This window comes from Mustelus asterias, chromosome 19, assembly GCF_964213995.1.
Source record: "Mustelus asterias chromosome 19, sMusAst1.hap1.1, whole genome shotgun sequence".
Taxonomy (NCBI): Eukaryota; Metazoa; Chordata; class Chondrichthyes; order Carcharhiniformes; family Triakidae; genus Mustelus; species Mustelus asterias.
In genome coordinates, this window is record NC_135819.1 from 43093905 (window position 1) to 43120015 (window position 26111).

The 26111-nt window shown below is 40.6% G+C and overlaps 1 protein-coding gene across 6 annotated transcripts in view; it reads left to right on the forward strand.

Annotated features, from left to right (window-relative positions):
* The window catches only part of lrrk2 (leucine-rich repeat kinase 2), a 186927-nt gene that overhangs the window by 141056 nt on the left and 19760 nt on the right, over positions 1-26111 (forward strand). For all 6 annotated transcript variants that reach the window (XM_078235402.1, XM_078235400.1, XM_078235404.1 and 3 more), the window contains 12 exons: positions 1089-1290; positions 4222-4310; positions 5599-5786; positions 9771-9925; positions 13714-13866; positions 14757-14948; positions 19401-19547; positions 19989-20101; positions 22107-22297; positions 23000-23160; positions 23476-23646; positions 24891-24991. In XM_078235402.1, the coding sequence (XP_078091528.1) occupies positions 1089-1290; positions 4222-4310; positions 5599-5786; positions 9771-9925; positions 13714-13866; positions 14757-14948; positions 19401-19547; positions 19989-20101; positions 22107-22297; positions 23000-23160; positions 23476-23646; positions 24891-24991 (1863 nt within the window). The remainder of the gene's footprint in view (positions 1-1088; positions 1291-4221; positions 4311-5598; positions 5787-9770; positions 9926-13713; positions 13867-14756; positions 14949-19400; positions 19548-19988; positions 20102-22106; positions 22298-22999; positions 23161-23475; positions 23647-24890; positions 24992-26111) is intronic.

The following is a 26111-nucleotide window of genomic DNA, read 5'->3' on the forward strand; positions in this document are numbered from 1 at the left end:
TTCTGCAGGTATATTCCCTCTTTACAGAGTTCCAAAAAATGTACTAAATGCCAGATGGTGACTACAAAGGGCATTGTTTGGTCATGGTCTTGAAAATATTTCAGCTTTGTGTTCACCCAGTTTAAAAATGTTGCTGTAACCCTTTAAAGTTATGAAAGATTTTCAGATTTGATGATGTCCTTTTTTATCTTGAGGAAAAATGATTTGCGTTTCTGATGCTGCACGTTGATTAAATAATGTTTAGTCACTGGGAATAATTAGACAGCAAATACCTCAGAGTAAATAATTAATTGCCAGAGAGAAGCTCATGTGGTTTATAATCATCCTCGAGTTCAGGGGCACAATATTTATAGAAATGACTGCAGCTCTCTGCATACTCTGATTCCTTGATGCAGAATTACCTTCACGTAGAGAAGAGGCAATTACTGTACGTTTTTCTGAAGGTCAAGGAGCAGAATGCTCTGAGGAAGTCATTTTTAATATTAATAGTTGTTTTCCATAAATCACCATTTTATCACAGAGAGAACAGTCGTCTGACGTTAAGGCTTTGAATCCAGCTCAATTTAAACTAGTAATGAAATCATTGGTAACTACAGTATGACTTGCAGTTGCTTTTCAAACCTATGGAATTAAACACGAATGTCTCTTAATTATACACATCATCATCCTTCCCACTCGAGCAGGATTTTTGAATAACATTGAGACCTTTGATTAGGGGGGATTGATTGATTAACATTGATTAGGGGGGAATTCTCCCATACCACCAACCACGGGAATTGTAGCGGACAGGGAGTGGACCATGCAAAAGCCCATTGACCTTCTCCGGTTTTGTGGTGAGCGTGGCCAGAGAATCCCCTATTAGGCATAAGAAGTACAATGAAAATTATGGTAAATCTTTGCACTGCATGTACAGGAATAGAAATCTTTGCTGACAGCTCAGTTTAAAATCAGTTATATTTGCATGCCAAATTTCTAATCTTTGTTGCTACTATTCATGGTGCTTATTTTATTGCCTACTTTCTTGTTGCACCTGTAGCAGGTTCTGACTCAACAAAATAAGGTTCTCATTTTCAAACAATATTTTTCAGATCAGGGACCAGCCAGTAATGGGTCAGCTAATACCTCATAGTTACATGGAGTTGGAAAAGAAGATTATACAGGAACGGAATTCTGTTCTAACAGAATTCCCAGTAATTCATCAGCAGCGGCTGCTGGAAATCGTTCAAGAGAATCATTTGCAGTTGGATGAAAATGAGCTGCCCCAGGCTGTCCACTTCCTCAATGAGTCTGGTATTTTTAAACTTTAATGTCTTTAAATGACCTGTATCAGCAATACAAATGGTTTTGTTGAGGAGAATTTCACCGTCTAATTAGTTTTGTAAATGTGACAGAGGAGGAAATTTATGCGCTTGAAAAAAAGAGAGAAGACTGGCTTATTCCAGGTGATATTGTGGCACAAATGAATACTTCTCTGCAGAATTAATTGATTTTAAATGAACTGTGGTTGCATTATAACAGCCTGTGAATTTATTTTTGTATCCCTTTCTCTTGGACATTCCTTTTGCTTAACACATTTAATCAAGTGCTGTAATGTTCACCCAGCTGCTCCACTACATTCTCTGAAGACACATACAGTTGGAAAAAACAATAAGCTGCTGTCTAATTCTGACTGCTGATAGCATTCTAGTCCAAAGCTCACTGAGAATTGATGGAAGTCAGCTAGTGCATTGGTGGAATGGGAAGTCTTTTTTTCCAAAAGCCTAGAATCCTTATTAATAAAACTAATGAAACTGAAGTCATTGGGGGTGAGCTTACGAGAATTTGGCAAAGTGTTGGTTCCAGTCAGACAATGGCATGTTTCCCTCTCAGAGAAACAAGATCTCTCTAGATCTTCTGACACTTGGTCAAAAAAAAAGTGTGGTTTGAGGGGGGGGGGGGGGGGGGGGGGTGGAAGAATGCAGGGAGAAGGGATGTGTTTCACACCTTTATGATGAGGGATGGGGCTTAAATACGTCAGCAAAGCCCAGCTGCACTGAGATCGGTTTATAGGGCGCCCCAATCAGGGAAAAAAATAACCTCACTCCACCACAGAGGTCTCAGGAACTTTTCTGCCCACCCCCACCCCCTCCAATAATCAAGGTGGGCATCTCTTTCCACGACCCTTGCAATCGGAACCGGCATCTGTCCCACCCTCTCCCACCCACCCCCATCCATGATCAGAGCTGGCATCTGTCCACTCTTCCTGCAATCAGAGCCATCACCTGGCACATCCCCAGCACAAATAATTGAATGTCCCCCTCTCACATGAGGCTCCCACTCGGGTCTGCCTCTGGCACATTGGCACTACCAGGTGGGCATGGTGCCAAGCTGGCAGTGCCAGTCTGTGCCAGATGTGTCCCTCTTCCCTGGGGGCTATATTGACCTTTATGCCCTTGGGGGAATCCTTCAACAGGTTCATGTCTGAGTGAACCTGTTGTAAACCTCACCAACATGACATCACATTGGTGAGGTTTGAAAAATACAGCAAGGAGTCACTATCTAGCGAGCAGGTTGGTTAATATTAAAATGCCAGTGAGGGTTGGCAAAAACCAGAAATTGAGATCTCACCAGCAAGATTCAGACAGTGAGGGTGGGCTCAATGTCTTTTGCCCCTACCCTACCGTTACAATTGACTGACCATTGTCTTAGCCATTGAACTGTTCATTATCATAATTCCCTATTCGACTCCCAAATTGAATTCCTAATCCCATATCCTCTCCATCACGAAGACCCTCAGTCTTCCTTAATCATCTGCTACTATCTTTCCCTCAGGCCATCTATTCCTGAAAACTTCATGCACCTTTTCACCAACCCTGGCTCTTCTGTTCTACTTCAACTACAATTTCTACCCATCCTGCATCCTCTATAACATTGTTTTACAAACTTTTTGTCTGGTGACCTAATTTTATCAAATGGCCATTCCTCATGACCCATGCTGTGTTACCTTACTAGTCTCTGGCCCACTTTTTCGCATAACAGAATGATCCACATCTACAACTGGCTTATGAGAAAGAGAAAGAAAATTGGTGCCAAGTGAATTGACGCCAGGTTCACGTACTGGGCATGCTTACCTGTTTATTTTTGCCTCATGGTAATTTACCCAGAGAGAAAACTGGGGAAAAAAGGTCAGGCACCTTTTGGGGATCATTTTTAGCAACCAATTTTTCAACATCCCCCTACCCACCCATGGGTCGTGCGTGACCCCCTCCACTTCGAAAACACTTCTCTATAACCTTCAGCTCATCCAAAGCTTTGCTGCATATTTTCACCCCAGACCAAGCCCTGTTTTGTCCAGCGTCCCATTCTCACTGACCCAAATTGATTTGTGGTACCCAACAGCTATAATTTAAAACTTTTGTGCTTGTGCTTCAATCCTAAAATGGCTTCATTCCTTCTTTTCTCTATCATCCACCAAACTATTTATTCATTGAACCCTGGCCTCCTCCCTTCTACCCACCATTGACAGCCATTCCTTTCAGTTGCTTAGGCCCCTAATCTCTAGAATTCTCTTTCTAAATCCCTCTGCTTTGCTCTCCCCTTTTAATATGCTCCTTAAAAACCAACTCTTTGACTGAGTTTTTGCTGACTTCATCTGGTATATATTGCTATGGCTTAGTGTGCATTTCTCTTTGTGGTATCTGTGAAGCGTATTGGGACATTTTTCTTTGGCATTAATAACCACCAACAGTTGTAAAATAACAAACGGCACAACCAGAAAAAGAAGAATGTTAATGAGTGTCCAGGTGCCTCCTTAACTGCCATTTAAGAATGGTTAGAAAATTTAGTGAAATACACTAGCATTCACTTTTACCATTCATGCCCATTTGAGAATCAAGATGCTGTATGACTAACCCTTGCATATACAATAGACTTTACAAAAAGGGAAAATATGGTCAATAAATTATTTGGGGCAACTGGCTCCATTGAGCTGGAATGCCCATTGTTCATTTTGGTCGTCTTAAACTGAAAAGGTCGCTGCTGGCCATGTAGCTCCATGCAATTCAGTACCTCAGTATAATAAGAGATGTACATCGTTGAGAGCGAAAAAAAGCAAGCATAGTGCGTCATGACACATTGCACCACACAGTGGTCAAGTAATATGTTCACCTTTCATTAAGGTTTAGCATTGTAAGCAGGATTTTTAGTATTGAGTTATTTTAAAGGTGGATTTTCATTTTGCAGGTGTGCTATTGCATTTTCATGATCCAGCTCTTCACCTTTGGGATCTTTATTTTGTCAATCCACAATGGCTTTGTAAGATGATGGCGCAGGTACAACCTACAGACATTTTTTTTTGCCTTATAATCAGTTATGTGTGAAAGCTTATTTAGTCCTGTGGGATTCCTTTCATCTGCTACTTTACCTGAGGCACTTGTTAGATGTTCAAACAGTAATATATGCGTATTAAAATTTCATGGTCTTGGATTCTAAGAAAATCTTGGCAAAATGTTGTGAAAGCCAATTTAAGAAGGGGCTGGGGCTGGGATGTTTTAGCCTTGCTCGCAGCCGGAATTTTTCTGGTACCGCCAAAAGTAAATGTACTTTTGGCTGGCTCTCCAAATGTTCCATTCCTGCCTGCGATGGACCCTTCCATGTGCAGAACTGGGGAATCCATGCCGTGGAATTCCTTACAAATAAGGAGATGTGGTGATTTTTGTAACTTTGCATGTGACTATAGTCACAAATTGTCACGTTAGCTACCAGCAAAATATGAATGCATGGAGAATTTGCTGGAGCTTCATATTATTGTAGTGTTTAACCAAAGGTTGAAAGAAAAGACTGTACTTCCTGCTTAATTTTTGTCTGGATAAATGCTCAAAGAGGGTGTTTCTCAAGGAGAATCGAGAACTTGGGGACACTGTTTCAAAATAAGGGGTGTCCCATTTAAAGCAGAGTCAAGGAGTAATTTCCTCCAAGTCTTCGGAATTCTCTACCCCAGAGAGGAGGTCATGCTAGGTCACTGAATATAGCCAAGGCTGAGCTAAACAAACTTTTGACCTACAAGTGGGCCAACATTTATGGGAGCTGGGCAGAAAAGTGGACTTGAGACCACAGTCAGATCCGCCATGATCTTGCTGAATGGTGGAGCATTCTTGAGGGCCTAATCATGCTCCTACTTTTTATGTTCGAAATTATCTTTTAAAGCATATGTTTTTTTATTGTTTAGTAAGACCTACCGGAGCAAGTAAAAAAAAAAACTTTTTGAACACAATTTCTCATTCCATGTTATTATCTCGTAATTGTACAATCTTCAAAAATGTAGAACACTGTAGTATTCCTGAGTACTTCCTAAAAGTCTGGATAACTGATTTTAATTTTGGTTTATTGAATAGTGTTGCGTAGTTAATGAATTACTAGGTTAATGAAATATGGCATGAACTGTAATTTGTCAGAAATACCAGAGAGAACACAATAGAAACATAACAATGGGTTGAGTGCATAGTGATCTTCGCCAAGTTTCACTGGTTATGTGTTTGAAAATTGAAACACCAACTTCATCTGTAATTGTTCCAATATGTTATAAATATCTATCACTGTGTACATTTTTTTTGAAATTAGATTGTGACTGTCAAATCAGCAAGTTTTCCAAAGCATCCTTGTGGAATTATTTACCGATCAGATGTTGAGAATTTTCTCTCCCAGAAAAACAGCTTCCCTCAGAATTACATGTCACAATACATAAAACTCCTGGAAAAATTCCAAATCGCATTGCCTTTAGGAGAGGAACAACTACTTATTCCAAGCAGGCAAGTCTTGAATAAAATCAAATTAGTCATCAAGTATTGAATTCGTGAATTAATATTTGTAAGGCGAAGGATATTATGCGAACAAAAAGACCAGATATAATGGGGGTTTGTGTGGTTGTGCGGTTTGGTGTCAAGTTACAAGAATATAACCACAACATTAAAAGGAGCTTGAATATTATGTGTACAAATGTGAACATTTTGTGCACACTTTGTTCTCATATAGTTACATTCGCAATAGAACATAGAACAGTACAGCACAGAACAGGCCCTTCGGCCCACGATGTTGTGCCAAGCTTTATCTGGAACCAAGATCAAGCTATCCCACTCCCTATCATCCTGGTGTGCTCCATGTGCCTATCCAATAACCGCTTAAATGTTCCTAAAGTGTCTGACTCCACTATCACTGCAGGCAGTCCATTCCACACCCCAACCACTCTCTGCGTAAAGAACCTACCTCGGACATCCTTCCTTTATCTCCCACCATGAACCCTACAGTTATGCCCCCTTGTAATAGCTCCATCCACCCGAGAGAATCGTCTTTGAACGTTCACTCTATCTATCCCCTTCATCATTTTATAACCTCTATTAAGTCTCCCCTCGACCTCCTCCGCTCCAGAGAGAACAGCTCTAGCTCCCTCAACCTTTCCTCATAAGACCTACCCTCCAAACCAGGCAGCATCCTGGTAAATCTCCTTTGCACTCTTTCCAGCGCTTCCACATCCTTCTTATAGTGAGATAACCAGAACTGCACACAATATTCCAAATGTGGTCTCACCAAGGTCCTGTACAGTTGTAGCATAACCCCACGGCTCTTAACTCCAACCCCCTGTTAATAAAAGCTAACACACTATAGGCCTTCTTCACAGCTCTACCCACTTGAGTGGCAACCTTCAGAGATCTGTGGATATGGACCCCAAGATCTCTCTGTTCCTCCACAGTCTTCAGAACCCTACCTTTGACCCTGTAATCCACATTTAAATTTGTCCTACCAAAATGAATCACCTCACATTTATCAGGGTTAAACTCCATCTGCCATTTTTCAGCCCAGCTTTGCATCCTATCTATGTCTCTTTGCAGTCTACAACAGCCCTTCACCTCATCCACTACTCCACCAATCTTGGTGTCATCAGCAAATTTACTGATACACCCTTCAGCCCCCTCCTCTAGGTCATTAATAAAAATCACAAATTGCAGAGGACCAAGCACTGATCCCTGTGGCACTCCGCTAGCAACCTGCCTCCAGTCCGAAAATTTTCCATCCACCACCACCCTCTGTCTTCGATCAGTAAGAAGTCTCACAACACCAGGTTAAAGTCCAACAGGTTTATTTGGTAGCAAATACCATAAGCTTTCGGAGCGCTGCTCCTTCGTCAGATGGAGTGGAAATGTGTTCTCAAACAGTGCACAAAATCAAGTTACAGAATACTGATTAGAATGCAAATCCCTACAGCCAGCCAGGTCTTAAAGGTACAGACAATGTGGGTGGAGGGAGCATTCAACACAGGTTAAAGAGATGTGTATTGTCTCCAGACAGAACAGCTAGTGAGATTCTGCAAGTCCAGGGGGCAAGCTGTGGGGGTTACTGATAATGTGACATAAATCCAACATCCCGGTTTAGGCCGTCCCCATGTGTGCGGAACTTGTCTATCAGTTTCTGCTCAGCGACTCTGCGCTGTCGTGTGTCGTGAAGGCCGCCTTGGAGAACGCTTACCTGAAGATCCAAGGCTGAATGCCCGTGACTGCTGAAGTGCTCCCCCACAGGAAGAGAACAGTCTTGCCTGGTGATTGTCGAGCGGTGTTCATTTATCCGTTGTCGTAGCGTCTGCATGGTTTCCCCAATGTACCATGCCTTGGGACATCCTTTCCTGCAGCGTATCAGGTAGACAATGTTGGCCGAGTTGCAAGAGTAGGAAGCGTGTACCTGGTGGATGGTGTTCTCACGTGAGATGATGGCATCCATGTCGATGATCCGGCACGTCTTGCAGAGGTTGCTGTGGCAGGGTTGTGTGGTGTCGTGGTCACTGTTCTCCTGAAGGCTGGGTAGTTTGCTGCGGACAATGGTCTGTTTGAGGTTGCGTGGTTGTTTGAAGGCAAGAAGTGGGGGTGTGGGGATGGCCTTGGCGAGATGTTCGTCTTCATCAATGACATGTTGAAGGCTCCGGAGGAGATGCCGTAGCTTCTCCGCTCCGGGGAAGTACTGGACGACGAAGGGTACTCTGTCCACTGTGTCCCGTGTTTGTCTTCTGAGGAGGTCGGTGCGGTTTTTCGCTGTGGCACGTCGGAACTGTTGATCGGTGAGTCGAACGCCATATCCTGTTCTTATGAGGGCATCTTTCAGCATGTGGAGGTGTCTGTTGCGATCCCCCAGCTTTTGTCGCGACACTACGGACTTCCTACAGAAACTCAGTGCCCTCATAAGAACAGGATATGGCGCTCGACTCATCGATCAACAGTTCTGACGCGCCACAGCGAAAAACCGCACCGACCTCCTCAGAAGACAAACACGGGACACGGTGGACAGAGTACCCTTCAACGTCCAGTACTTCCCCGGAGCAGAGAAGCTACGGCATCTCCTCCAGAGCCTTCAACATGTCATTGATGAAGACGAACATCTCGCCAAGGCCATCCCCACACCCCCACTTCTTGCCTTCAAACAACCACGCAACCTCAAACAGACCATTGTCCGCAGCAAACTACCCAGCCTTCAGGAGAACAGTGACCACGACACCACACAACCCTGCCACAGCAACCTCTGCAAGACATGCCGGATCATCGACACGGATGCCATCATCTCACGTGAGAACACCATCCACCAGGTACACGCTTCCTACTCTTGCAACTCGGCCAACATTGTCTACCTGATACGCTGCAGGCAAGGATGTCCCGAGGCACGGGTACATTGGGGAAACCATGCAGACGCTACGACAACGGATAAATGAACACCGCTCGACAATCACCAGGCAAGACTGTTCTCTCCCTGTGGGGGAGCACTTCAGCAGTCACGGGCGTTCAGCCTTGGATCTTCAGGTAAGCGTTCTCCAAGGCGGCCTTCATGACACACGACAGCGCAGAGTTGCTGAGCAGAAACTGATAGACAAGTTCCGCACACATGAAGACGGCCTAAACCGGGATGTTGGATTTATGTCACATTATCAGTAACCCCCACAGCTTGCCCCCTGGACTTGCAGAATCTCATTAGCTGTTCTGTCTGGAGACAATACACATCTCTTTAACCTGTGTTTAATGCTCCCTCCACCCACATTGTCTGTACCTTTAAGACCTGGCTGGCTGTAGGGATTCGCATTCTAATCAGTATTCTGTAACTTGATTTTGTGCACTGTTTGAGAGCACATTTCCACTCCATCTGACGAAGGAGCAGCGCTCCGAAAGCTTATAGTATTTGCTACCAAATAAACCTGTTGGACTTTAACCTGGTGTTGTGAGACTTCTTACTGTGTTCACCCCAGTCCAACGCCGGCATCTCCACATCATGACAACCATCCCCGTGGACAGTGAGGACCCAAAGATCAAAGCCAAAGGCTCTGCAATCTCATCCCTTGCCTCCCAAAGAATCCGAGGATATATTTCATCAGGCCCAGGGGACTTATTGACCTTCAGTTTATTCAAAACTGCTAGTACATCCTCCCTCCGAACTTCTACTTCCTCCAGCCTATTAGCCTGTCTTATGTTTTTAGTGTGGTTTTGCATTATAGTCTTGAAAATAAGTAATTGTCTAGTTAATTCTTTATTGATATTTGTGATCAGAAGAATTATATTATGGTACTCTTTGAGTAGTTTCCTATCTGTCACCTAACTACTTTTTAAAACTTTAATCAGATTCATAACCAAATTCTAGATGCTTACTTGTGCAGCTAAGTAATTGTTACACCAGTTGCTTTATTTTTAAAGATGGCTTTCAACACACTTACTGCATGAGATCGTAAAGCTTTTATCACACATTTTAATTAATTTTATTTTTCTCAGCTTACCTGATCAGAGACCTGTAATTGAACTCCCACATTGTGAAAACTCTGAATTGATTGAAAGGCTTTACGAGATGCCATATTTTCCAATGGGATTCTGGTCCAGACTTATCAACAGGTTACTGGAAGTTTCTTCTTATATGCTTCGTAGACAAGGTAATTGTCAGTCAAACCTTTTTTTCATCAAATAGTTAATGACTTATTTGAAAGATATAGGGCAGAATCTTTCAAAAAAAGAACAAAGTGTCAAACAGTGAGAATACCAGAGCACCCTGTGCTGGTCCTTCAGGTACACTCCGGACCGCAATTGTCTAACACTGAGGGGGGCGGTGCCTAAACATGCTAGTGTGTTGGCTGCGGAGAGCTCGGGCATCATTTTGCAAGGGCACCAGGATCTCAGAGCTCTGGGAGACCCCCATCCCCATGGAAATCAACAATCTCCCACCCTCATCTGCGGCATGTTCCACTCCCTCCCAGACATGGATTTCCGTCATCGGAGAGCACCCCCCCTCTCTCTCTATCTCTCTCTCTCTCCCTCCCCCCCCCCCCCACCCTCTCCTCCCCAACAACCAACCCCCCAGCATGACCCCTGGGATGCCCTCCCATTATAGCCCCAATTCAGGCCCAACCTCCTTGGTACTGTCCCGGCACACTGGCTGTACTCAACTAGCACTGCCACAGTGTCTGGTGGGCACTGCCACAGTGTGCAGTGGGCAATGTCGGCCGTGACCCTGATCACCCTGGGGCTTCAATATCCTCCGAGCCTTCCGGAGTGGCCATCGCCCCTGGTAACCACTTGTAGAGACCAGTAGTGATTTGTGCCTTTGTGAAGTCCTGCCAGAGAGTTGACAACGTTCTGAGAGTGGGATGTTTGCGTGCCGAACTCGCTAATGAGATTGAAATCCAGTCAACCTCATGCAAGTACGCAATCTGATTTATGCCAGTAGAAAGGGGCTGGGACGATTGTAAACTGTTTGGCATTGGGCACGGAACTGATTATTAGGCCTGCACATAATTTTCTGGGATTGGCGTGATCTGTGCCAGGTGCGGCAAGGTTGGAAAATCGCCCCCTTAATATCTGATATCTTTGCAGGACAGAAAAGAGACTGTGTACAGCACATGGAGTTCAAAAAACCTAACTGAAAACGACTTCATTCCAGTGTAACAAAATATATCAGCGCACAAATGGCCCCAAGAGGGTGCTTTTAAACTGCTCCCTCCTTAATGAAAAAATGAGACAAGATCAAATTCCATGCGACTTGCAAAAATTTATTGTTTTTCATTTATTTAGAAAGCCAACATAACCACCCGTTACCTATTCTTAAAGTGATACTTCCCATCTTCATCCAAGCTTCCAGAATTTAGGGAAGGATCTGAGTCTGAGGAGAATATTTTCTCCAACAAGGACCTTAAATTGAATCTTCCACTTCATCAGACATGTCTGTTTGTCTCTCAGTTGGATCTGAACCGATTTCAGGCATAACTTGATTTGAAGTAACGGTTGCTACTCTACTCATACACCAGCTCTCCATTTCATCAGACTCTTTTGATTCTTTAGAGCTCCTTTCTTCTTTATGAATCGCTGAAGATAAAATATGATCTAGAAATACAAATCTAACCTTTTCACTACCAAACATCCTGATCAAATATGTGCGAGGCTCACATATATTTTCACAAACCTTCTTGGTAACTACTTCACCTGCTTATGATGAGATTCTTTCACCTTGATCTCTGCTTCAACCTCAGACTTCTTCCTTTCACTCTATTTCTATCATGACTCTCTGCTTTGATTGTTTCTTGTTTACTCACTGTGCTGAATGTGGTTTCAGCAACGAAAACCTTGTTCTAGGCTGTCTTCTAAGTAGCAATTCAGCTGGAGTTCTGCCAGTAGTGGTGCGAGGTAAGTTATGATAAATGTACAAAATAATTGCCAGTTTGTGATTGAATGACATCTGATGTTTCTACCAAATTGTATCTGGCGTTAGTTTAACAAGAGCATGCTGATCAATTTGTACTTTGTTCTCTGCTGCCTCAATTGCAGCAGTATGATATGGTGGAACTCTATTGTGTTTAACCCCATTCATTCTCATGAAACTTGAAAACTCTTCTAATCAAAATTAAGGTCCATTGTCAGATACAATTTCAGCTGGGAATCCATAAACAGCAAATAAACAACACAAGATATCCAGAGCTTTGCTAGTTGTTGTTTGATTCATTGAAAACCCCTCAATCCACTTCAGTTGGCTATCAGTCACTATAAGTAGCTTTTACCCTTCACTTCCATGGTTGCTAAGATATTGATGATAGCTTCTTTTCTCCAGCTTGGCATGTTGTACACTGTTCTTGTCTCCTATGATCTTATCGAAACCAGGCAACTAAATATAGGTTCTCATTGGACCATTTATCTAGTTCATTCCCAGTTGTTGATCATGAAGATCTACAGGAACTGTGGTTTGCACTTTTCATGAATTATAACTCTGGCTCCCCACATAACACAACCATTATCAATTAGCACCTCATTCTTATGCATAAAGAATGGTACTTAAGACCCCAAAAAACACATATATATGCCTTCACCTGAACTCAATGTTTTTCCAAACGTTTGAGTCCTTATTCAACTTGTCGTCATAGGCGGCCTTCCTGCTTGGAGCTGAAATATGTATCATCCAAATGGCTGAATTCATTGCAAAATTTTGTTTATCACCCCTTGGAAAATGCAAGGGGCTGAAGAAACACCAAATGGCAGCCTATGAAACTGAAATAGACTCATGTGTTTATTAAAAGTTAGATATGATTTAGACATCATCAAACTGAGGTTGTAGATAGGCATTTGTCAGATCTAAATTTGAAAAAGGTTTGGTCTCTTGAACACATTCTCCATGTTTAGCAAAGTATCAGGTAATATTCCAGTACCTAATTATCTTATAATTCACACGTAGTCTTGCTATCTGACTTTGGTTCTACCGCTAATGGAGTAACTCAATTACTCTGTTCTAATTTAGAGATAATGTTGTCAGTTTGAAGTCTTTACAATTCTTTCCCTACTCTCCCTTTTTAAGATATAGGGTACTGGATGAGCCCTGCAATTAAATTGGTCTTGTATTCCTGTGGACCAATACACAGGTCTTGAATCGCTTTGTGCTGGTTTCACTAAACACCCAAGGGTACTTGGGAATCACGTTATCTTGCACTAAGAATTTTGTTTCTCTGTGAGAAAGTACTTCCAAATTGAATTTCAGTACTGTTAACCAGTTTCTTCCTAAAGAGGCTGTTTATTGACTGGAGTGGAACTGGAGTGGACAATGATGTTCCCATTGTATTGCTCCTGTGGACATTGGTGATGCAGGTCACCGGAGAAATCAAGCGTTTTTGTTTTAAGTTTGGTGAGTGGTTACAGTGTGTCCTGTAGATGGCATAAACATGCAGCCAATATCTATTAGTGGTGAAGAATATTGATTTTTGAGTCCAATGACAGGATGCCAGTCATGGGGGAGTGCTGTGCAACAATTGAATAATCAAAACCCCTTTGATTGTTACAGAATTCCAGTTGTTCCTTTTAGTATTACCTCTGCAACAAATTTGTTGAAACATTTTTAATATTAATATTTTATCCTCACTACAGCATTCCCTTCCTTTACTGCTGGTATTTTAACATTTGATTTGATCCATAATGTTGAGAATATTGACTTTTGTTAATATTTTTAGCTTGATACCCATGTTATTACAACTATCAAATACATTGGAAATGCAATGCTAAATATTCTGGATTAAATTATGTTGTTAATGCAGCATAGCAATTGCATATCAATGAATAAAGAGCTGACTGGAAACTGCTAATAGAATGCAATAAATACAATTTAAAAGTTATTTTTTACTGTATGGATAGGAATGATTAATACATCAAAGAATTAAGATACATAGTGGAAACAAACTGTTTTTTTCAGGTGGAGAAAAACCTTTACGTGCTAATAAGACATATTGGAGACAGGGCATCTATCTTATCTGGTCTCCAGAAGCCTACTGCCTGGTAGACTCTGCTGTACTTGACAATAAACCACAGAGTACTCTCAAAATAACTGTTCCATGCTGCAGAAAAGGTAAATCCCTACTTTCCAATGCTTCATTCATTTTTTTCTTTTGGTCAGGGATGGCTAAAGGGATGAATCTATAGCTAATGTTTATCCAGTTCCAGTTAGATGTACAAGCTAGCATTATGTAGACAAAGTATACAATTTTCTGCTGAGCTGTTGCGAGGGCAGTTGCAGTCAGAAAGTAAGTAACTGTGCTATCCAATTGGTTTTCTTTCTGAGACTTCCCTTAAGAGATTTTGAGGTACTTGTTGGAGATTTTGACTTTGCATTTAAATAAAGTTTATTTATTAGTCAAAAGTAAGGCTTACATTAACATTGCAATGAAGTTACTGTGAAATTCCCTTAGTTGCCACAATCCGGCACCTGTTCGGGTCAATGCACCTAACCAGCACATCTTTCAGAATGTGGGAGGAAACCGGAGCACCTGGAGGAAACCCACATAGACATGGGGGGAACGTGCAAACAGACAGTGACCCAAGCCAGGAATCGAACCCAGGGTCCCTGGCACTGTGAAGCAGCAGTGCTAACCACTGTGCTACCGTGCTGCCCAATGTGACTGGATAATATGCTTTAGTGATGTTGGTAAAGGAATACATGTTGACCTTTCAGTGGGTGTGAAGGCAAAGCCAACATTTGTTGCCCATCCCTATAATTGTTCTCGAACCCAGGTCCCTGGCACTGTGAAGCAGCAGTGCTAAACACTGCTACCGTGCCGCCCCTAGTCTTGTTACCTGTGCTGGTAGGGTTTGAGTACAAAGTAAAGAGCTACGAACAAGCATCAGAAACATAGCACGATGTTTTTAAGGAGTCCTTGTGAGTTACGTTTAAAATTAATCCATTTACTCCTTCTGCATTCATAAAATTCTGTTCTGTTTTCGTTGCATAAAAACGAGCAGGGTTCATTTTATTGGGCCAGATTGTAGATCATATTGATTCTCTGATGGAAGAGTGGTTTCCAGGGCTATTGGAGACGGATATAAGTGGCGAAGGAGGCACTCTTTTGAAGAAGTATGCCACGTATAGCTTTGATGATGGTCAAGAATGCCAGCAGATTCTACTAGATGACTTGCTAGATATAGCTAAAGAAGGTACTTATTTCTGTGTGATTAATTATATCTTGATAATTAGCACTGACAATAGGATTTCAATGAAGTATAATTCTTCACATTTCAATTGTGACAAGCATACATAGCACAATCATAAATCGTTCCATTCTGAACTTGTATTGTGCTTGAAGAGAACATTTTCAATTTTAGAACTGTACCACTGAAATGTAATAACTGGTGGAAGCAATTTGAAATGATAATTAAGTTAACAAAGTATTTTGCACAGAAGTGAAGTCTATTGGCTTAAATGCATTTAAATTATCATGTATTCCAAGCAAGATGTTAAATGTAATACTATTATTGCGCATAGCTGATTTATGATAACAATAGTGAGGCAAACTGTGTAATATAATTTGTACTATTTAAAATGTAATTTAATAGTTGTTGTTTCATAAGACAGTTTCAGTTGATTGTGAATTATTTATTTGGATTTATGGAAACCTTATAACCTTTAAAAAATATTTGGATGAGCACTTGAAACATAGTTATGATGTTTTAAGGATATAGGACACCTGAAGAAAACTGGGATTAGTGTGCCTTTAGTTGTTGGTGCAGACTTGATGGGTCAAGGGGCCTTTTCTGTGCTGTATGACTCCATAACTCAATCTGCAGTAATGATGATATCAGCAATGAAATCTCTTCACTGGTAAATAATGCATCAAGTTTATGAAATGCACTGATGACTGTTTTCTGTGCACTGCACTGGGCTGCTCCCAGCATAAATCAAACTGAAATTAAATCAAAAAACGATGAAAATCAGAAAGAAATGAAGGTTCTGGAATAGAATAATTAACTAAATAACCAATCTATTTACCCACCTTACTGCTGCTGCACACTAAGTGCTTTTAGTTAATCATTAATTCCCAAACCTTGATATTTTATAAGGTCCCATGTTACTTGGAAATAAGAATCTAAATGGGGTAGAGGAATAAATGAAACTGGGAGGACAAATACATAAATCACTATAAGTTGTGACACAAATCGATAAAGCTCTATGTGAAACAAACCAAGCATTCGAATTTATTTCTATGGGGATAGAACTGAACAGTAGTGAAGTTATGCTAAACTTTATTTGGACTTGGCCATTGGTTAAACTCCACTTGGAGTGCTGTGTACAATTTTGGTTGTCGTATCATTAAAAGGATATAGAAGCATTGGAGAGGGTACAAAAAAGCTTGTGCTACCAAAAAACCTGTTGGACTTTAACCTGGTGTTGTGAGACTTCTTACTGCACAATAAAGGACACATGGATGATACCGAACTATGAGGTTAATCATATCAAGAAAGGATGAACAGGCTAGGTCTTATTTATATTGAAAAGAGAATACTGTATGACTAACTAGCAGTTTTTAAAATTGTAAAAGGTTTTCATAAAGTATACACGAAGTGAGCAGGACTTCCTGGTCCCACCAGCCCTGAGACAATTCCTGCAGCCAATGGGACTGGAAAAATTACCCCATTGAGATTCTTGCTCTACTGAGGAAGAGCAAAAGCTGGGGGAATCAATATAAGCAAATGTTCGAGGAATTTTCTGAGGGCTTCCCTCTGGGGGTCCTGCATGAGCCAAATTCAGCTCATACAAAACTTGGGGGAGACAGTATGCAGTCAAAAGTTTTATTTATTTGACCAATATGCACTGTGAGAGAGATGCTGGATGGATTCCAACTTCTCTCTAAAATTACATCACATGAACACATCTGATGTACTGTTTTGGAAGATGCGTATTCCCTGCCTAATCTATCATACAAACTGGATGATCCAATTACATTTTTACACATTACCTACTTTGGCCAACGGCATTCTACCCCCTGGCATAATTGGCTATTTGGACCCAAAAATCTTTCCTCCATTGCTTAGTAACCTGCTTATGCATGTCTGACAGGCCTGAGGTTTGCCCGCCACCTGCATATGAGGGAGTCACCCTGTCTAACTGGCTATATCTTATCTAAGCAGACAAGATGTTAAAACTCTTACTATATCTTATCAGGCCAAATGAGGAGCAAAATGCTGCTATTCATTTTAATTAGCAGTTGAATCCTTCTATTCATTCCATTATCAAATATCTTACCGGATCTTATATCCAAAGCCTCTCACTGATTAAGTTCTATACTTCATTATTCCATTTGAATGTGGCCTGTCTGGTTCTGCTTTTTCCCATTATGCTGTGGGAACAAAGCTCATGAACACCTTTAAAACTACATTTCAAAGTTACAATACTTGTTAAAAATTCATTATTATTATATATGTGGTTAAGGCAATATCTTCGTACAATATATGTGGGAGGCACATTGTGATATCTTTGATATTTATAAGGGACATTATAGTCCCTATTTTAGACTAGATTACTTTGTTTTAAAAACCCTTTAATAAGCAGGGGTTTCAGTATCCCCTGCTGCTACAGCTAGAGTTGTAGCATTATTCCTCTAATAAATCCAATAAGAAATTCAGGAGAAAAGATGAGAACATGGCATTTGGTACCATGGAGAGTAGTTAAGGTGAATAGTATAGATGCGTTTGAAGGAAACTAGATAAGCATATGTGGGAGAATGAAACAGTGTGTTCCACTGATGGAGTTAGAGCAGGAGGGAAGTTCAAGTGGAGCAAAACCTTTGGCATGGACTGTCTGGGCTAAATGGCCTTCTTTATGCTGTGTATTCTGTGTTATACTTGTTGAATTTTATAGCCATTTCTCAACCTAACTTCCAAATAGATACTGTTCTCTCTTCAAATTATCCCCAGCAATTTTTGACAGTTCTGAGACTTTCCCCATTGAGCTAATTTTATCCAAAAGCAATGATATCTCCTCATAGGTTCATCAAGATTATCTCTTCCCCTCTCAAGCCATTGAATGATAATTTATGCCATCTGCTGTGGTGAGTTTGGAACCTTGGAGTGCATTTACTCAGGCAGGATGATAGAGTGTGGGAGCTCCACCATTTTCCCACCTCCATCCTGACTAAGTCCATGGCAGTCCATATCCTACCTGCCCCACTGATGATTGAGGCCCTTGATACCCACCTAAAAGCCTCATTTGGTTGTTGCTGTTATTAAGATAGTGATGGGCAGGCCTGTCGCCAAGCAGGAAGCATGACAAGCAAACATATGTTGGTTGCTTGTGGTCTCCCAGGGATTCCCTTGTTCAAAGGCACTTCACGCTTGATTGAGCAACCTGATATTGGAAATGAGGGAACACCAAGAGCCAGCCACCTGCCCATGCTGCTGACCCCTTACACCCCTCTCCTTCCTGACTCGCACCCAGCAAAATCTCTTCTGCTATCATTTCCTCTGGCCTGGGTTGTGCACAATCTTGGGCCTTCAGTGGATGTGCTAGCAGCAGCTGACATCTCCCAGTAGTACTGTTGAGTAAAAGATCTGCTAGCTTCTGATTTGCTGGTAGTTCTCAGTGGGCAGGTCTTCACCCCTTTGATGGTCTGATCCCATAGAAAGGCATGCCAGTGGCCTGTTCTTTGCCTGATTGGCTCATATTTCGGCAGGCCTTCCACAAAGGAGCTGTGCTCTTCAGCCTTCAACTGAGACCCCATCACCTTGATAAGATTCTACCTATTGAGTGGGGTGTGCCTTAATTGCTTGATTCTTCCTGTGGTGTTTTACAACACCCTTCTTCAGGATAAACCCTAACATTTCCTTCATAACCGATGTCAGGTTCACTAGTCTGTAATTTCCATGGCATTCCTCCTGCTCTTTTCTGCAGTTCCTGGTTCTAACAATTCCCCAAAATGCCAAGCCAGAATATAACTAATTTCATTGGTTATTTTCTTCTTGGCCTGAGAGCCTTATCTCCTGCCTCAAAAATTTCAGGCACTTCTTTTATCATTACATACAGATTAACTTAAAATATCCTGCTCAATTAACTGAAAATTAGACCAACTCTGCCCAATGTGGACTGTAGAAGGCATGCCAGGAGAAGCACCAGGCATACTTTAGGAATTAGGTACAAATTCGGTGAAATTACACAAAGCTACCTGTCTGTGTGTGAAACAAAACAAGAAATTTATAGAGTTTGAGTGGCCCACAGCCAATAGATCCCTCCCCCACCACCTCACCATTATGTGTACCTGCACTCAGCAAAATCGGGCAACTTCACCATTACATTAAGAAATATGTGGACATTGCACCCAGGGCCTTAATAGCATTCCAGTTCCAAGCACTTGGATCTTAAGCTGAAAATTGGCTCTTCAGTGCCTTGAAAAAGTTCTAATGCCATTATCACTCTCGCTATATGTTAAGTATGAATCGTTTAAATGGAAAACAAATTTCTAAGATTAGTTTATGTTCCTGTGCACAGAACTTGAACATCTGTTCTCAACCATACCTTAGCAAGAGTCGATGTAGAAGTGGGAGAGAAAATGGTTAAATTAATGAGGTAAAAGGCATATGTAACTATATTTAGCTACTTTTGTGCTTTCTTTTCAGGGGATTTTTTGACTTGTCACACTGACAGAAGCAACAAAATTTCCATTTCGCGAGTTGCACCAGATCTTGTACTGGTTGACCTACCCAGGAACATTATGCTGGATGTTAACCACCTTAAGCTTGAACAAACACCGGATTGTTTGCTGGGTAAAATTTAATTCAGATGATTTTTATGGTTTCATTCTTTCTGTTGTAACTTATTAAATGGCTGAATCACCTTAGCAATGAAAAGTCTGATTATGTATTTAGTAGGTGCAATGATGTGACAAACCTAAACAACTAATTTCTAATCTGATTTATATTAACAAAATATTGTTGAAAATGTTTGCACTGCAAATTAACTGGAATCTTTTACATAGTGAATATCAGAGCAGACTGAGCAGATCATTAGGTTTACTTGAATTCTTTTTTTCATACTGGAACAGTTTCTATCTCATTAATGAATGAATCCTGAACTTGATTATCTTCTTCTCAAATACATACCTAAGTGGGCTTTTTTGGGGAATTGATGAGCACATTGTATTAAAATATTGATTTGAAAGGACTTCCTTGGTAAAATGTCAACTACAACTTTCTTTTATTTTCAAGGTGATGGAGGGTTTGCATCTGTCTATCGCGCAAGTTACAAATGTAAAGAAGTGGCTGTTAAAATTTTTAACAAGCATGTGTCACAAATGCACCTACATCGTCTTCTGAGACAAGTATGTAATAAAAATTGGATTTCATAGGAATTGTAAGAGGAGTACTTTTAATGTAAAATATTTTTAAAAATTGAAATTGCTTCCCTCTTGATTTCTATTTTTCTGCTTCTATGAAGTTACCTCATTTTAGTTCTTCTTTTCTTGCAATGTACCACTGTGATTATTCACACAATACTTAGCAGATGCCAAATTTTCCATGTCTTGGTGTCTCCTGATTACCAGTCCAAATAAACTGCTTATGGGCACTGAAACTATAAGTTCCTCCTCGTAATTAAACATACTGTTAACAATAGCACCAATTAGTTTTTATTTTCGAGAATCCACAGGTTAACAGCAAAATGGTTGGCTGATGAGACCTCATCAGATTCTGAGGTCTATCTTATGGCACTGACTATATAATTCTTGTTTCCAATTTGTCGGTGTTTTTGTTACCTATTGCTCTTTTCATTCTTTTCATATCCCCTGTCAATGACTTTCATATCCTGATTGATTTGTCAATCAAATCCTTAGGATGAAACAAGTTACAAACCATCAAAGGCATTTTAAAATTCTTGGTCACTTGTTACCTTTCCATCACATTATGCCATCATCATTTTGAATGATGTCGCCTTTTAGTGTGGCTTTAGTGCATAGCCATTATGTATCAAACAACCATCTTCAACTTTAGAGAAACATTGTCATCCTATAATTGTCAGATCTCTCTAACTTTGAAGTTGAAAGACAAATAATTTTACAGTGGTATTCTCTCTACACTCAAGATCTTTTTACAAGCTCTCTCCAGTTCAAGGGGATAATCAAAATGCTTGTTATATCAGTTTCAAATAAAAATTCACTGGATACAGTTAAATTAATATAAAAATAAATCAATAGCAGCTGCATTTGGTTGATTCTCTGCTAACAGTCCCTCTCATGGAAACTGACGGTATTTCAGGCCAACACTAATTCATTTATCAGGATCATTTATCTAAGTGGATTCTGTCATAAAGTCATAGAGGTTTAGAGCATGGAAACAGGCCCTTCAGCCCAACTTGTCCATGCCGCCTTTTTGTTTTTAAAACCCTGAACTAGTCCCAATTGCCCACATTTGGCCCATATCCCTCTGTACCCATCTTACCCATGTAACTGCCTAAACACTTTTTAAAAGACATGCAAAATTTCACCCACTTGTTTTACATAACATATGATCCAAAAATGTTATGGCAGTGATTGCATGCTAAATGTAGCACAGTCATTATCCAGACTTGAAAATAAATTTGGTTAGTCATGTTACATATAGTTTTACTTTCAAATTACCCGAATTGGAATTTACAATTTTATACTTTCCTCCAACCCGTTTCTGAATTAAAAATCAGTTTCTCCACGGAGTTGTTAGTGTCTTGATTTACAAAATCTGTTTCCACACTCTGGAGCTACTTTAATAATCTTTGCATGTTCTCGACATGACTGAGCATGCCCGAGACCTGGGGCGGGATTTACCGTGCAACCCACCATGTGTTTCATGACAGTGAGAGGCAGTCTACCATTGGCCGACGACAGGATCTTTTGGTTCTGCTGTTGTCATTGATTTCCCATTGAATATACCCCTCGCGGCACTGAAACCCACAGCGGGGGCATGTCTTTGGCAGGACTGCAAGATCCTGCCAGCATGAACAGCCAGAATATTCCAGCACTGCTCTGTGCATCTTCAAGTATATTGCATGTTGGTTGTGTTGCTTATAACATTACATTTTCATCCCAAGATCATGCCACAGATGTAATATGATACAAGCTTTTGCCAAACATCTGGGGCTTTCTTATCAATGAATTTTGAAAGGGAGCTGTTTCATGGAGGCTTTTACAGTCGCCGATATGAATTTAAGTAGAAAATTAAAGGAAAACACTTCCCAAAACCACTGCAAATTTGAGTTTAATTTGCACTCGATCACCAATCACACCCAAAATGAAAACTCTTCCCTATTGTTTTTATCTATGGAGAATTAATAAACTTCAATTCTATAATAATCAGGAACTTGCAGTTCTTAGTTATCTGCATCATCCCAGTTTGGTGTCTCTATTGGCGGCTGACTTTCGACCTCGGATGTTGGTAATGGAATTAGCACCAAAAGGTTCCCTGGATCTCTTGTTGAACCTTGAGAAAGACCACCTTAATCGAACACTTCAACATCGGATTGCATTACATGTGGCTGATGGCTTAAGGTAGCTATAATTGAAAACATTGCAGCTTCTTATTGTGAGCACCCACAGATTTTGGAGGAAAATCCAAACTATTGTAACATTAGATTTCATTTTAATTTGTTAAGTCTGTCACCGCAAGAAAACTTACATTACAGCTAAAACTTTCTGTACTTGAAGAGTGGTATAAAAATGCCAGTTATCGAAGTATTTATCAATAACAAAGTAGTTGAAGGTTGTCAATATTTTTTAGACTCCTGATGACCATTTCATAGTACTTCTTTTAGAATAGAGCTGAACTTTTAGAAAACGGATATCTTTGTTTTTGATGGTGTTTCTTAAACATTTCTTTCTACACTATATGTGATGGTATACGGTAACCATGAAATACACAAGATATGGGATTAGTATGTCTTCAGATTGCTCCTTGGTAATCATACCCAAGCAATTAATCCTTGAGCTACTGCCTTCTTGCACTGAAAATCATTGGTCATACAAATAAACATCTTTATAAAATGATAACTAATAATGAGTGACATAGTGACTTCCAAACTTTAGCACAATCTTGGGCCAAAGCTCAGGCACTGACTATAAACCATGGGTTCCTCATGGTTAATGACTACATCCAAATCTACCAGTTATGTTGTTGCTTCATCACTCCCAGATAATTTGTCAAATGCTTGTTTACGTTTTGCCCTTAGCTGTGTTGTTTATCTTTTTTGACAGATATCTCCATTCATCAATGATAATATATAGGGATATGAAGCCTCACAATGTACTGTTGTTCAGTTTGAATCCTAACTCTGCTATAATTGCCAAAATTGCTGATTATGGCATTGCTCAATACTGCTGCAGAATGGGAATCAAGAGCTCTGAGGGCACACCAGGTAGAAAATTATGCATTTGTGTAAAGGAAGTTCCACTAAAGTATGTTTTATTAGAAAATGTTTAGCTGTTTTAAATTCTTGGATGTTTCTGTCATAAATGCAGCATGTTTTCCATTTGGTCATAAACGTTAACAGGGCAACCTGGTACTCCTTAGATTAATATGCACGAATATGTCAGAAACACATTTGAAATTTGGGATAAAACTTGTTTCCTAGCTTGTCTTCCCATGATTTAAAGGAATGATAAATAAATATCTTTATAATATTTTGATGGTGTGTTTTTGAATTTACATAATTATTACTTCTGTTTGTTAGGATTTCGAGCACCAGAGGTTGCAAGAGGAAATGTAATTTACAATCATCAAGCTGATGTGTATTCCTTTGGATTGCTTTTATATGATATAATGACTAATGGTGAAAGAATCGCTATTGGAATGAAGTTTCCAAATGATTTTGATGAGATGGCAGTTCAGGGAAAATTGCCAGGTAGGCTTTTAAATTGGTGAATTATAAAAACAATTTTGATTTAACTTTCTGCTGAAAATATTGGCCAATTTGCCCTATTGGATTTTCCAAGATCAACAGGAATATTGCTCAGCAATATGACATGTAATGTAGTATAGAGATCATTTTGCTTTCCTCTAGGGTGAAACTGTTGCAGAGAGTTTGTCTGGTGATTTATAGTTCTTATTTCATGTTAGTGGCATGAGACATCTCAAGTCGATGTCTCATGCACTAGCAACAAGGCAAAACTTAAACTGTTCAAAATATCTGCGAAAGATGGTCTTTCTGTTACCTGATTTTGTGAGACATTTGAGAATTAGGAGAATTTAGTCCCCACTCGTGCAATTGAAAAATATAATTAAACTCATTCCTAATCTAGCTCAAAGGGTTGGTAGCCCAAGGAGTGAAAAAAATTATGTTGAGGAAGACTGGCTTGATTCACAGAAGATTGTTATCACTTTTACCAAGTCAATTACTGAGAAATTATTGTCTTTGATGAAGCTGTGGCCTTTCATTTGCTCGGGCATAAGTTTGCAGAATTAGGGGAGGTGCGAAGATGCATATAAAACACAATTATCAAAAGGCCTTTGGCTCCACAAGCTCGAAACATACCTCATTGTTTCTTATTTTCAGCAAAAACCTTCAGAATACATTAAAAACTGCCTAAGTTCCAAACAAAATGTCATCAATGTCATTTGGGGGCGGCACAATAGAACAATGGTTAGCACTGCTGCCTCAGAGCGCCAAGGACCCGGGTTCGATTCCGGCCTTGGGTGACTGTGGAATTTGTACATTCTCCCTGTGTCTGTGTGGGTTTCTTCCGGGTGCTTCAGTTTCTTCCCACAGTCCAAAGATGTGTGTGTTAGATTGATTGGCCATGCTAAATTGCCCCTTAGTGTCAAGGGGAGTAGGAGGGTAAATGTGTGGGGTTACAGGGAAGGGACCTGTGTGGGATTGTTATCGGTGCAGGCTCGATTTGGCCTCCTTCTGCTCTGTAGATTCTAAAATAATAACTGGAAACATGGATTTCAGTTCTCTCTGCAGATGCTGTCTGACCTGCTGAGTGTTTCAAGCATTCTTCCATTTTTCTGTTTGATTTCCAGTATTTGCAATATTTTGCTTTGATATTCTTTAAGAGAGGACATTTCATGGACATAATTTACCTGAGTATGAAATTAAACAATATTAAATGTTTTTTCTCTCAACTAATGTTCTAACATTTTTAGATCCGGTCAAAGAATTTAACTGTTCTCCATGGCCTGGTATCCAGACTTTAATTGATGATTGTCTGCAACAAAACCCTGATGATAGGCCCACAGCTTCTCAGGTAAGAATATACAAAGGTTGAAAACAAAGCTTCAAACACAGGCACCAAAATAATCGACTGAATAATAATGTTTATCAGTTGTCAAATGGAGATTGGATAATATTTTGTCCAATACTGATATCTTTTTGTAGTATGTGGTTTACTGTTTCGAAAATTGCGCACTGGTGACATTGTGCAATGGTGACTATTCTGCAGGATATTAGCTGCATAATGCAATTCACTGCTGGCAGCACTTGTGAAGAAGGCAGTTTCGTGCTTGAGAATGTTCTTGTGTTCATATGTAGAAACCAGTTCTTGGCCATATCAACCAATGGTGCGGAAACATGTATAAATTAGTCTTGAACTCTGTAAAGAGTAAGTTTCATGTGCCAAATGGCCTGCTTGCTCAGGATATTATGTTCTTAAATCATAGATTTAAGCAGTGATCCAAGTGGGGTCAATAGTGAGGAACCAAAGGAACTGATCTGGCTCGGAAACAAGTTAAGTTTTTTTTTGTACCTTTTGGTACTTTATTCCCAATCAGAAATCCAATTTGGCCCAATCAGAATCCCCACAAGAGAGACAAAACAGATCCAAGCTGACAAGGCAGACCATTCTTCCTGTCTTGGGCTTGATCAAGCAAGATCCAAGCTGACAGGATGAGGGTGGCACGGTAGCACAGTGGTTAGCACTGCTGCTTCACAGCTCCAGGGACCTGGGTTCGATTCCCGGCTCGGGTCACTGTCTGTGTGGAGTTTGCACATTCTCCTCGTGTCTGCGTGGGTTTCCTCCGAGTGCTCCGGTTTCCTCCCACAGTCCAAAGATGTGCGGGTTAGGTTGATTGGCCATGCTAAAAATTGCCCTTAGTGTCCTGAGATGCGTAGGTTAGAGGGATTAGTGGATAAAATATGTAGGGGTAGGGCCTGGGTGGGATTGTGGTCGGTGCAGACTCGATGGGCCGAATGGCCTCTTTCTGCACTGTAGGGTTCTATGATTCTATCTATGAGCAGTGACTGAAATTCCCTGAGGTCTGTGACGTGCTAGGTGACAGCTAAGATGATTAGATTTTAGGCAGATAAGTGGAAATCTTACTCATAACTTGGAGGTGCCTGCAGGTATTTGTATGTAACAAACTATCTGA